Below are 14,618 nucleotides of genomic sequence, written 5' to 3'. Positions count from 1 at the left end.
ATGATACAACGGTGATTGGCCTCATCAGCAACAACGATGAGTCGGCCTACAGGGAGGAGGTCCAGCACTTAGCAGCATGGTGCGCTGACAACAACCTGGCCCTTAACTCCAAGAAGACCAAGGAGCTCATTGTAGACTTCAGGAAGTCCAGGGGCGGCACGCACACCCCCATCCACATTAACAGGACGGAGGTGGAACATGTTTCTAGCTTCAGGTTCCTGGGTGTTAACATCTCCGATGACCTCTCTTGGACCCACAATACCTCAACTCTGATCAAGAAGGCTCACCAGCGTCTCTTCTTCCTGAGGAGACTGAAGAAGGTCCATCTGTCTCCTCAGATCCTGGTGAACTTCTACCGCTGCACCATCAAGAGCATCCTTACCAACTGTATCACAGTATGGTATGGCAACTGCTCTGTCTCCGACCGGAAGGCCTTGCAGAGGGTGGTGAAAATTGCCCAACACATCACCGGTTCCTCGCTCCCCTCCATTGAGTCTGTCCAAAGCAAGCGTTGTCTGCGGAGGGCGCTCAGCATCGCCAAGGACTGCTCTCACCCCAACCATGGACTGTTTACCCTCCTACCATCCGGGAGGCGCTACAGGTCTCTCCATTGCCGGACCAGCAGGTCCAGGAACAGCTTCTTCCCGGCGGCTGTCACCACTCAACAACATACCTTGGTGATTACCAATCACCCCCCCCCCCGGACACTCCTCCCGCAGGAAAAACACTATGTATATATGCTAATGTAAATATTTATTCAAATCATATGCTATGTCGCTCTTGCAGGGAGATGCTAAATGCATTTCGTTGTCTCTGTACTGTACACTGACAATGACAATTAAAGTTGAATCTGAATCTGAACCTGAAATGAATTTCTTATGTAATTAAAAAAACAAACAAATGAAACAAATAGAGAAAACGTGTCTTGTCAGTGCCCAGAAGTTTGTCAGAAACATAAAACGCCAAAACTTTTATACAATAATTATTTAATTTAAGTAGCTTTGTTGTGAGGTGGTCCTACATGTCAATTCCTCCTCATAATGAATTTATCATGGGAGAAATTGGGATCGGGCATCTTATGTTTTCATTCTAATCTATGATGTCTACATAAATAGTTTATTGTTTTATAAGGCAATGATTGTCGAAATCTCTATTTTCATAGGCTCAATTACATTTTACATGAGAACTTTGAAATAGATAAGAAAACTCATGTCAAATTTTGAAATCAGCACAAGTTAAATTAACAGTATAGTAATTTTAATTTCATGTTATTCAATCTGTAAAATCCAAAAATTAAATGAATCTAAAGAATATCCTCAAATTCCAGCATAGCAATTTGTGAAAAATTTCCAAAAAAATAAGTTCCACGAAGCTAGTGATCTGTGAAAAAAAATCTTAGAAAAATAAACTTGCCATCCTTACCTGTGGTTCAAGTGCCACAGTAGAGGCAGTACAGTGGTGCAGTAGTGGAGTGTCTGCCTTACAGTGCCAGAGACCCATGTACGATCCTGACCACCAATGCTCTCTGTCCGGAGTTTGTACGTTTTCTCTGTGATCGCGTGGGTTTTCTCTGGGTGCTCTGGTTTCCTCCCACATTCCAAACACAAGCTGGTTTGTAGAGTAAAGGGCCTGTCCCATTTGTGTGTCACACAGATGGCGCGCAAAGATTTTGTACATCCCAAAATCGCCATGACGTGTAAATTATGTCGCGTAAATTATGCCCAAGTGGCCTAGCATATGCACTTCTGTGAATTATCAATAAATCTTGACCTTGCCCAAGAAAAAGGTACTAAGTAAAATTGTACACAATACTCTTTAAAACTATAAATAAGTGATGTATGTAGACACACCTGCCAAAGTTCCCACACAGGATCCAATTACAGCATGCAGACATATGATTGGAGATGAGATAAATAATGCAGCAAAGAAAATGCCACCAGTCCATGGATTATCACAGCCATACACCTGTCCAACTCCCACAGGGATAGACCTCAAGAGCTGAATAAAATAGCAACACAACATTACATGATTTTCGTGGAATATGAACATTATTTTATTAAATTGTCAATTAAAAATAAACGATCATAGCTAAACTGGCGATCATTGAGGAAATACTGTGAAGACTTCAGAGGGATTGGTTTTGTGTTCAGAGGGACCTGAAAGTCCTTGTATGCAAGTTACTTTAAATTAACATGCAGATACACCAAACTATCAATAAGGCAAATGGCACATTAGCTATTTTTGCAATAAAATTTGGAATGTAAGAGTAAAGATATCTGACTGGAATTACAGAAGCATTCAGCAGGACCACACCTGGAATACTCTGCACAGATCTGGTCTCCTCACCAAAGGAAGGATAGAGGGAGAACCAAGAAGGTTTATCAGATCGATTCCCGGGATGGTGGGGATGGTCTTGCGAGGAAAAGATTTGCAGGCTGGGCCTACGTTCTCTCGGGTTTAGGATGAGACATTATCTTGTAGAAATATATGAAATTCTTACAGAGCTTATCAGGGTAGATGCAGAGATGATGTTTCCTCTGGCTACGGTGTGCATAACAAGATGTCAGAGTTTCAGAATAAGGAGTCAACTATTCTGTAATGAGATGAGCAGAAATGTCTTCACCTGGAAAGTTGTGGGAATTCATTACCAAAAGGATGTGGAGACTCAGTGACTGACTATATTGAAGAAGTAAAACAATAAAGTTTGAGAAATCAAAGGAATCATGCGGATACGAGTTTAGTCCAGGAAGGTGGTGCTGATGTAAAAAATCAGCTGTGGAATCTTATTAAATGGCAGTTGTTACATTTGTACCAACACGACTATATAAAATACTTAATTGGATTATCTTCAATGCAATGATGTTTATTTGTCATGCAATTGTCTATTTTTCAAAGGATTTAGAAAGTAGTTCACAATATTAACTCAGGTTCCAAATGCTGTGTTATCTCAGACTACATCACTGAAAATGACTTGTATTGACTACATTTGGATTAATTAATATTGCCATTTTAACTGGACATTGTTGTGCACAGGAGAATATATTATAAGAACTATTAACAATTGTCTTTGTGGGTTAGATAGTTTAACAATATGGAAGCTCTGGGGGCAATCACAAAGATGGGGCAACTTTGTTAAAAATATTTGCAAATCCACGGAACCACATGATGGCAACAGGAACAAGTATCAATCTAGAAAGAGAGGGTTAAAATTGAACCATTTTTAATGTTCCTGCAATGCCTAATATACCAAACTGCATATTAGCCTCTGTGCGGTCCAGGTGTGAAAATTAGCTGGCATTTCGTTAGTCCACACCGATTGAGGTACGATAATATCCTGGGATCCCAATGCAGATTTTAGTTCCACCAGGTTGAGCGTTTTCCCTGAAAACTAAATGTACTGATATTTGTAATGAGCAACTCAGAGGTTCTTAAAAGAACAACTGTTGTAATAAGAATAAGTTGGACTAAATTTGTTTTCCTACTGTCAGGAGAGATATTACTGATATCCGGTGTGGAATGAGCTCCCAGTGGAAGTGGTGGAGGCAGGTTCATTGGTATAATTTAAAAATAAATTGGATAGGCATATGGATGAGAAGGGAATGGAGGGTTATGGTATGAGTGCAGGCAAGTGGGACTAAAGGGAAAAAAAATTTGTTCGGCACGGACTTGTAGGGCCGAGATGGCCTGTTTCCGTGCTGTACTTGTTATTGTTATATGGTTATATGTTATATGGTTATATGATACATCTTATGAAACTGCCCTTCATTCCTAACCTTCTGTGGATCATACTTCGTATCAACTTTCCCTCACTCATATTTTCCACCACTAAATGTACTCCCATTTAAATATTCAGCTACCTCTGGCAGTTTAATCAGTAATAGTGAGTTTATATTGCAGCAGCAGGTGGACATGGTGTCACAACTGGCTGTGCTGTTGCCCTGGTTAATTTCTGACTTTAGGTTCTGGCTGTGTGGAGTTTCTTGAAAATGTGGTAAATAAAATAGAATAAGTGATAAAGGGGTAGTTGATGTTCGACATAGACCTAATACGCCAAGCAGTCTGAACCATATTGTATCTCTTCAATTACTCTAAATTGTAGTCAATTTGTATTCACTCATCTATTTTCAGGTGATTTCTTATGCCTTCAAAAATATCCAAAATTGCATACATGAAGAAAAAATGTGCATAAATATAAAAAATTGTTATCGTGAAAATATATCATTCTGAGTCAGTTAATTTTGAATAGATATCTTGAGCATTTCTGATGTGTTCTCTATTAATCTAATGCAATTGCCATCTTACAACATTTAAAGATTTAAAAGGAAGCATTGTATTGCTTACCATTGGAATACTGAGATCAGGCCATGTGATATTGTACGATGTAGTTACAGGTTCAATACGAATCTGAGGAAAATGATGATTGTAGTGCCCCGTAGCAGCCATGAACAAACCAACACTTAAGTTAAAAGGCAACGTGAAAACCGGTAGATCCCATTTCCCCAAGACCGCAGCCAAGGCACTTGAAATAATAGGGCTGTAAGTAGAAATGTATTTAGTGAAAAAATAAGATAACGTTTTAATATCACTCATTAAAGAGCTTGATTGTGCTGTTTTCGCACAAACTATGTAAAGCTTCGTTCCTGTACCTTTTCTACCTATTTACAATTCCTTACAATCCCATTGCCAATATCTATAGTGCCGACTTACTATAGGGATTGAAATATCGTCCTATTAGCTCTACCTTACAATGTTGACTGAAGCTATACTCGTTGATTAGACTCGTTGAGTCTGTGCCAGTTTTCAGAGCAAGTCCACCAGTCTCAATTCCCCACATTATTTTCAAACATATTCTTTTTCATATGTCTATTAATTGTGCCATGATTGTCCTACCAGGACAATCTACAGTTGGAAATTAACCTACCAACAGAGGCATCGTTGTGACGGTATTAATTTGGTTTGGTATTGGTTTATTATTATTGCCACGTGTATTGAGATACAGTGAAAAGTTATTTGCCTGCTATCCAGTAAAATCATACTAGACCTGACTATGTCCAAGCCATACACAAGTAGTGAAATAGAGAGAAAAACACTGGAGTACAGAATATAGTATTACAATATAGTTGCAGAGAAGGTGCAGCTATAAAAAAGTACAAGGGCGGCAATGAGGTAGCGTGGATGATTAGGACTGCATTCTTAGCTTATGAGAGGACCGTTGAGTGGTCTGATAATCACAGGAAAGAAACTGAATCCGGTTGTATGTGTTCTCAAGAGTGGGTGGAGTTGATTGGAGGGAGGCTGGTTTGTGTGATGGACTGAGTTACATCCACAATTCTCTGCAATATCTTCCGGTCTTGGCAGAACTATTGCCAAACTAATGATGCATCCTGATAGGAGGCTTTCTATTATGCGTCTGTAGAAATTAGTTATGGGCCTGTCCCACTTAGGCGACTTTTCAGGCGACTGTTGGCGACTGTCAGAGTGGAACCAACACATTCACATACACACTCCGCTTCCTTCACCAGCCCGTTATGCAGGCGGGGGACAGGGCAAGTGGGGGGGAGCACTGTCTGAGTGAAATTCACACGGTGCAAAGCCAATATGATACAGACACACACCGCGATAAACAGGAAGGTTGGCGCTATAATTAAGACAGTGAATGCACAGTGTACGGGAAGGGTCACATAAGTCCTTTAAAAGAGGGGGGAGAGGGAGGAGAAGGGGAGACAGGGTGGGGAGAAGGAGTGGAGACAACTTTTAAGAAGTCAGAGATATACGGCTGTGAAGCTAGGAGGACATTAATATTACCGGTTGGTTATTCTTGGTTCTGAAAACTATTGCTTACGTTTTTTTTTCCAATGAGCCAATGAAACTCACCGGTCAGCACCGGCTACAACCTACGAGAACCTACGACCTCCTGGTGACCGACTACCACTGCACTTACGGCACGAGAATTCTCGCTACTTTCCATGGGGGCTTCATTCTGGTCGCCGCTAATTTTTCATCATGTTGAAAAGTTTGTGGTGACCATAATGAGGCCGCGACTAGTTCCCAAAATGTGGGAAATTCTCATGACCATAAAGGCGACTCCCTGGCAACATGTGGCAACCACATGGCGACCGCATAGTCTCCTGCAGTCGCCTCATAAGTCGCCTAAGTGGGACAGGTCCATGAGTCATTGGAGTCATGCTGAACTTTCTTAGTCTTCTGAGGACATAAAGGTATTGGAGTGTTTTCTTAGCCAACGCTGTAATTTTTCCAGGATTAATTATTGGTGATATTTACACCTAGAAATTTGAAGATCTCGACTATCTCCACTTTGACAGCATTGATGCTGACTGGTGCACTTCATTTCCTGAAGTCAATAACTAGTTATTCCATCTTGCTGATGTGAGAGGAAACATGATCATCTAGTGAAATCCATGTGATCATAGGGAGAATATGCTAATCACACAAAAACAGCACCTCAAGCCAGTCTAACCCAGATCACTCGAACTATAAGGCGGGAGCACTACCAGCTGTAGCATTTTTTAATGCTGTAAATGATTCCTTGGTCCAAAGGCTTGGGCAGGAAGGTATATTTGGGGGGGAAATATTGCGAGATTTTTTTAGACACTAATGCATTCGTAAACAGCTGCACAGAACAATTGTCCAGGAAGAGGGCTTTCCGGCAATTTTTCAACAGCCCTTCCTGTGTCAGTGTAGCTGAGCTTCCACCATAACGTGATTGTCAAACAACCCAGTAGTCATCTCCAAAGTAAAGCAAGGAAAAACACCTTTACTCCTTTCACTGCTCACAGCTAATACATGCATGCCATGCATGGACAATCAATCTGCATCTGAAGGGAAGAATTGAACAATTATTCTTTTAAATTGAAAAACCCCTTGCAAAGCGAGCCACTGTTTATTCTTTCCCCATATGTATAATCTCATGTTTTTTATATCAACCCTGTACATTTTCCTGCATTCTTTGCAATGCAATCATGTTTTTTTTAATATAACATAGTGATCTTACCGGGATTAAATACATGTTTGGCATAATTTCCCTAAACTTCAGTGCCATCTATTTTTCTTTGTGGATATAACAAACTACAGCTTTAATTTTCATGACTCATATATGAATGTACTGAGATCCATTTGTTATTCTACCCCTCTTAAACAACCACCTTCCTAGTAATAATTGGCTTATCTATTCTATCCTCCAAAATATATGACTTCACCTTGAATATTATTTGTCAATTATCCCTACTACAAAATCATTATTATCCCTCTGTTGACTGATTCTCCTCGAACCCCAGTTTGGTATCATCAGTTCTGGGCACCATGTTATAGGAAAGATGTCGTCAAGCTGGAATGGGTACAGAGAAGATATACAAGGATGTTGCCAGGACTAGAGGGTTTGAGCTATGGGCAGACGTTGAGTAGGCCGGGACTTTATTCATTGGAGCGCAGGAGGATGAGGGGTGATCTTATAGAGGTGTGTAAGATCATGAGAGGATTAGATTGGGTACATGCACAGTCTCTTTCCTAGAGTAGGTGAATCGAGGACCAGAGGACATAGGTTCAAGGTGAATGGGAAGAGATTTAATAGGAATCTGAGGGGTAACCTTTTTACACAAAGGGTGGTGCATGAATGGAACAGGCTGCTAAAGGAGGTAGTTGAGGCAGTGACTATCCCGACATTTAAGAAGTGGTTAGACAGGCACATGGATAGGACAGGTTTGGAGGGATCTGGACCAAATCATGGCAGGTGGGACTAGTGTAGCTGGGTCACGTGGGCCGTTGTGGACAAGTTGGGCCGAAGGGCCTGTTTCCACACTGTATCACTATATGACTCTATCTGCCAAATTATAATTTATGTTTATGTTTCCATGGTCTAAATTACGTAAATTATGAAGAGCAGTGGTCCCAGCAGCGACCCTTGTGGAATAGGACTATCCACTTCCTACCACTGTTTGTCGTGATCCTTTACTCTTACTCCGTTTTCTGTCCTGAAGTCAATCGCCAATCAATTATGCTGCTCGCTTCCTCCTGACTGTATTTTCTAACCTTTTCTGGGATATCTTATCAAAAACCTTTATAAAATTCTGGATGAATTACAGCTATTGTATTATTGTCTACTCCCTTAATTCCTACATGAAAATGCATGTAAAGTTGGTCAAGCAAGGAGTCCCCACCGATTGTTCATTACTATAATTTTTTGTTTAGCTGTTCTTCTATTCTCTTCATTATGTTTCCTCCCATTTAAGTTAAGATTACTATCTATAATTTCCTGTACATGTTCTAAGATCAAAGAGCATAATTTTAAGGTGGGAGGGAAAAGATTTATAAGGGACCTGAAGAACAACCTTTTCCTACATAGGGTGGTGAGAATATGTAGTAAACTGGCATTGATAATTAAAAAAAAAGATAATTTTGTCAATATCCATTCTTTTGTTCTGAATTTTCCTTTAATTACCGAAGCCCATCCCTTTTTTCATATTTTTGCCAGTTTTGACAAAGGGTCTTTGACTTTTTATCTTTGTTTCTCTTCCCACTGAGGGGCTAACAAGTATTTTCAGCATTTTCTGCTTTTAATTCAGATTTCCAGCATCTGCAGGTTCTTGATTTTCCATAATTTATTGTTGCATCTGTAAGACATGTCACTATTTTTGTTCCTTTATTATTTAATATTCTTTTTAGCTTTCAAATTATCTTTAGTCCTTTCATGTTAATCACGTGAATTTTCTGCTATCAAAGTGCTTAATGATACATAAATAAAACACAAATATAACAACAAAACATACAACAATGCAGTGAAACACAATTAATGTAAATTGTAAATTGATCCCCCCGCTGCACCACTGCACTGTTGCACTGTTGTATGTTTCACTGCATTGTTGTATGTTTCGTTGTTATATTTGTGTTTTATTTGTGTATGCATAAAAGCAATAAAGACTAAAGTGAAAAAAAAATGCTTAATGCATTATTTCCTTACTCTTAATTGTTCCCTTACCAATATTATTATTTTTTTTTTTATGGGTGTTTATACTGGAAATGTTTCACCGTATTGCTGTGACAACAAACATAATGTACGGGAAACAAAATCTTCATTATTCCAAATCATATGACATGAGTTCATTTTTCTCTCAATCAAAAATAGCAGAACAAAATGGACAACTAGCCACCTCTCCTGAACCAAATTCATGAATGAATCATACCATCATTAATCCATTCAAAAGTCAAGTAATCACTGTACTTAGGAACATTTGAATGCGGTTAACACCAACAATACTGAACAATGTACAACAACTAATCACTTTATTAAAGGGGCTGTCCCACTGCGGTGACCTAATCTGCGCGTTTAACGAGTGCCTTCGACCTTCAGGCTCGAGGGCACTCGCCTGGAAAACCTCGAGTTGGATTGACCGTCCACGTTGAAACCGCGAGCTGGATCGACTGACCGCACACACACGCACACACACACACACGCACACACACACGCACACACACACACACACACACGCACACACGCACACACACACACACACACATTTCAAAGGTGGGGCCAGGGAAAGCGGGGGAACGCTGTCTGAAATTCACACCCGCGATGAAGAGAAAGGTAAACGGTTACGGCACGGTATGTTGTCCTTTATAGAGAACGGGGGGGAGGGAGAGAAGGGCAAAGAGGGAGAGAGAAGGAGAGAGAGGGGAGAGAAGGGGAGAGAAGGGGGGGAGGAGGGGGTGAGAAGGGGGGTAGCAGGGGGGGAGAAGGAGTGGAGACACTTTTAAGAAGTACTAGACCAAGTGCAGACCCGTTGGGCCTGTTCCTCCAACACGCAGTTTGCGGGGGGGGGGGGGGGGGGGGGACTGGTGGGGGCAGCATGCGGCATCACACGCACTAACCACCCCCCACACACACACACTAACTACCTCCCCCGCACACACGGTAAATACCCCCCTTGATATTATATTAATATATTAATTTGTTCCTTTTACCCCATAACCGCCCTATCCACTGACGCATAGCCCCCAACTCGCAGGCACATCTAGAGAGGGAGGGGGTGGTGGGTAGAGAGTGAGGGCAGAGAGAGAGAATGGGGAGAAACAGAGAAAGGGGCAGAGACAGGGCAAGAGACAGAGGGAGAGGGGGGTGGAGGGGAGGAGGATGGAGAGAGAGGGAGAGAGAGAGACTGAGGGAGAGAGGGGGGAGAGAGAGAGAGAGAGAAGTGGGGCGGGGCATCAGGTCGCGGGGGCCTGAACGAGCCCGGAGCGATCTGAGGACCAAAGATCCAATAGCGAGCTATATGCTCTTTGCTGAGGACTGCCAAAAGCTTCTGCCATCATTACAGAGGATCGGGCCACGGACACGGACACGGAGAGGAGGCGAGAAGGGGGGGGGGGGGGGGGGAAGCCAGGCGAGTGAGTAGGCTGCTGAACAGCGGAGAGACAGAACCGGCTTGAATCTCTGGAAACCGGCAGCTGAGTGAGCGGGCGCGGGTGGGGCAGGGGATGGGAGGGGCGGGGCTTCACAAGCTGCGCCTGCAGCATGGAGAAGCTTCTTCAGCGCGTGGGCGCTGCTGAGCTTGATCTGCAGAACAAAGATCCTATAGGTTACCCAGCTGCTGACCTCACAATGCCTTTCCTCGTGCCCCCCCCCCACGGCTGCCCTCGACTGCCTGCAACTAAATGGCGACCCCACTCCACTGCACTATGAGTCAAAAAGAACCATGCCGACCAAATTTTACTCGCGGAAAACATTTCCATCTTGCCACAGTGTACAATTTCTGAGAACGTACAATACAAAACAGCCAGACGATCAAAAGCAATGTACAGTATATATCACTGCGGTTGCCATATGTTTTGCAATTCTAGGTTGCTAGGATTTGTTTCAGTCTTCACCACCTATTTTACTATCATCGGTCTGCTGGACAGGTACAGGGGTAGGAAAGATTTTGTGGGATATGGGTCAAATGCGGGTAGGTGGTACTAGTGCAGGGTACCTTGGTCAGCATGGGCAAGCTGGGCCAAAGGGCCTGTTTCCATGCTGTATGGCTCTAGGACACTGTAACACCAGTGGACTGAGCACCTATTCCTGTGGCACATCGTTGGACACAGGTCTCTTATCGATCTGTAAAACAATCCTCCACTATAACCCTTTCTCCTTCCAGATAGCCATGTTTTATCCAGTTGGCTAGCTTGCTCCATATCCCAGGTGATTTCACCTTCCAGACCAGCCTATAATGCGGGCCCTTGTCTGAAGTTTTGCAGAATTCAAAGTATACAATGTCTACTCCCCTGCCGTTCTCAATCCTCTTGGTCACCTCTTCAAAAAATTCAATCAAATTTGAGAGACACAATTTCCCATGCCCAAAGCCATGTTGACTATTTCTGATCAGTCACTGCCTCCCAAACACTGATATTATGTTCACCAGCATGCAGTTCCCTGGCTTGTTCTTGCAGCCCTTCTTGAATAAAGGCACAGCATTAGCACCATCCTGCCTTTGGGTACCTCTTCCATGGCTAAGCAAGGTACAAAAATCTCTCCAGGCCTCCTGTAATTTTTACCTTTGCTTACCACAACCTGTTAGGATTCACTTGATCATATCGCAGGGATTTATCCACCTTAATGTGTCTTAAACACTTCCTCCTTCATAATGTCAATATGTTGCAGGGTAACATTGTTCTCTTTTTAAAATTCTGTGGCATCCACAACCTTCTCCGCGGTATGTACAAATGAGAAGTTTACATTTAAGTCCTTGTTCATCTCCTGTTGCTCTACACATAGATGGCCACGATGATCCTTGGGTCAAGCTAATCTCTCTGTAGTTACCCTTTTGCTCTTATAATTATGGAATCTGTTTGTCCTATCAACCACGTTTTGTTGCCTGCCCCATTGAAATCACCACACACACACCTGGATCTCCTACCATCAGGCAAGAGATACCGCAGCGTCAAAGCCTGGACAACCAGATTGCTAAACAGTTTCCTTCCACAGGCTGTGAGGCTGCTAAACAGTCACTCCACTTGATTCTATTGCTTTGTTTTTGCACTGACACTTTAATAACAAACTCTGGCACTGGACACTTAAATCAGCTGCCCTTGTCAATTCATGACTGTTTTTGCTTGTATTTTATTGTTGTTTTTTATCTGCACTTTTTTTTACTATTCCTACTGTTTCTATCAGGGGCTGGATTGTTTTTATTTATGTGTGAAATATTTAAGTTTTATGTGCGATGGTCTGGTATTCCGTGGGAAACATCTTCTCATTTTGCACTGTACAACTGCTGCTTTGCAAGATGACAATAAAGGTTGATTTCATTTGGTTTGATTTGATTCGTGCCATCTGACATGTCTCTCTTGAGGAATATCTTTCTCTCTTTCCTGGCCATCATTCTCTTGTGTCTGACCACATGCAAATTTGACCCCTGTGTACCCTCTAGATTAAATGCAATTTCAGTATTTGTGTGTAAACCTTCGCGCTTCTTCCTTTGTCTGACCAAGTGGCTTTCTTGGTTATCTGGAGTGTAAAAGGAACAGGAATGGCATTGTTCCTGAGGAAGAGGATGTTTGCACTACTATTATCTTCTATGACAGAAGCAGGGTGGTAGGCAGCTGGGATGTGAGAAGTGGATTAGGTCTTAATACTGCCAGCTTCTCTACGTGCCATGATTTAGGAATAGCTATTCCAGTGATGTCTTATCCCGAAACTGTATGCAGATTAGGATATAGACAATAGACAATAGGTGCAGGAGTAGGCTATTCGGCCCTTCAAGCCTGCACCATTCAATGTGATCATGGCTGATCATCCACAATCAGTACCCCATTCCTGCCTTCTCCACATATACCCTGATTCCGCTATCTTCAAGAGCCCTATCTAGCTCTCTCTTGAAAGTATCCAGAGAACCGGCCTCAACCGCCGTCTGAGGCAGAGAATTCCACAAACTCACAACTCTCTGTGTGAAAAAGTGTTTCCTCATCTCCGTTCTAAATGGCTTACCCCTTATTCTTAAACTGTGGCCCCTGGTTCTGGACTCCCCCAACATCGGGAACATGTTTCCTGCCTCTAGCGTTTCCTGCCTCTAGCGTGTCCAAGCCCGTAATAATCTTATATGTTTCAATAAGATTCCCTCTCATCCTTCTAAATTCCAGAGTGTACAAACCCAGCTGCTCCATTTTCTCAGCATATGACAGTCACCCCATATGTAAGCATGATTCTTCTACCTTCTCCTCTGCTTAATCTTCCTGCTTCACAGCTATTGCAAGGGATGTAATACATGTTGCCAAAGTTTACATTCTTTATGATCACGTGGACCATGATCACATTGAATGGCAGTGCTGGCTCGAAGGGCCAAATGGCCTACTCCTGCACCTATTTTCTATTGTCTATTATCTGCTGCCAAAACCCACAGGCTCCTCTGGGTTGGTTCAGTGTGTGAAATTGTTATTTCAGTACTCTAGGAGTCCAATTTACCTCATTGTCTATGGCAGCATCTTTTATTGTGTACATGTCAACCACATGTGCATGGATCATGCACCAGAATTCAGCCAGACCATCAGTGGAGAGACATTCTATCTTTATTCTCATGGCTCCAATGCAGGGGCTCCGTGGACTATTGAAGTTATCATGACTATTGCCATGAAACCAGACATTAGACTGAAAGATGGTTAGGCGAATCAAAGGTTAACGCAATGAGTCATGCAAAATGCGCAAAACTTAAGACTTTACTTTGGAGATACAGCGCGGAGACAGGCCCTTATGCCCACCAAGTATGTACCGACAGCAATCACCACATACCCTAGCACTGCCCTACACATTAGAGACAATTTAAAACTTTTACTGAAGCTAATTAACCTACAAACCTGTTTGTAGAATGTGGGAGGAAACCAGAGCACCTGTAAAAACCCATGTGCACCACTGTTGCAAGTATCACATCTGTAATGCTTCCTTTAATGCATTGAGACACTGCAAATAAATATTTTCAGAGGTAGCTTAATTTCAAGGCAGCGCATAAACACTTTACATGCTGGATTTCTAAAATGTTGCTGCAAACTGAATGACAATCAAATATTACATTTGAAAGGCATATGCAGCAATTGACATAAATACATGCACAGAAGAAGCTGCATGTTCGTTGCTTAAAGATGCATTACAATACTCACATCTTACTGTTTTCACAATGCCTGGCATTTAACAATGATGGTCATGTCACTGAAACAGTATGTTTAATATCCAGGCCTCTTTGAATCCCCACATTTCCAAAACTCTCACTATATTAAATAATGCTAACCATTGAAAGTATTGACATGCTTATTTGATTGCTACTGCTTGTAGATGCTTAAACGATTATACAGAGCAGGCAGCACAAACTAGTTGGTTCTGCTTTGCAATTAACTGGCACATTAATTATGCTTTCAATACATGTGGTTGTTTACAGGATTTATCAAGATTAAACTTCAAAGGATTTCAGCTTCCTTAATAAAGTTAAGCTTAATAAATTAGCTTACCACATGCCCCATCTGGTTTCACGGAAATAATTTATGGTATTAACATTGAAATAAATATGACCTTCATTATCACTTGCACTACTTTTTTGGTCTTGTGACATTCAGTGTTCATAGCCTTAACTTTGAAGCTGATC

The 14,618-nt window shown here is 42.0% G+C and overlaps 1 protein-coding gene across 4 annotated transcripts in view; it reads right to left on the bottom strand.

The window, feature by feature from the left end:
• Window positions 1–14,618, bottom strand: part of LOC129695897 (urea transporter 2-like) — a 147,448-nt gene that overhangs the window by 32,098 nt on the left and 100,732 nt on the right. For all 4 annotated transcript variants that reach the window (XM_055633349.1, XM_055633355.1, XM_055633342.1 and 1 more), the window contains 2 exons: window positions 4,342–4,534; window positions 1,851–1,998 (listed from right to left, as the gene is read on the bottom strand). In XM_055633349.1, the coding sequence (XP_055489324.1) occupies window positions 1,851–1,998; window positions 4,342–4,534 (341 nt within the window). The remainder of the gene's footprint in view (window positions 1–1,850; window positions 1,999–4,341; window positions 4,535–14,618) is intronic.

This window comes from Leucoraja erinacea, chromosome 1 (genome assembly GCF_028641065.1).
Source record: "Leucoraja erinacea ecotype New England chromosome 1, Leri_hhj_1, whole genome shotgun sequence".
Taxonomy (NCBI): domain Eukaryota; kingdom Metazoa; phylum Chordata; class Chondrichthyes; order Rajiformes; family Rajidae; genus Leucoraja; species Leucoraja erinaceus.
Note: the sequence above shows the minus strand (reverse complement) of the source record. Positions and strands in the feature narration are given on the sequence as shown.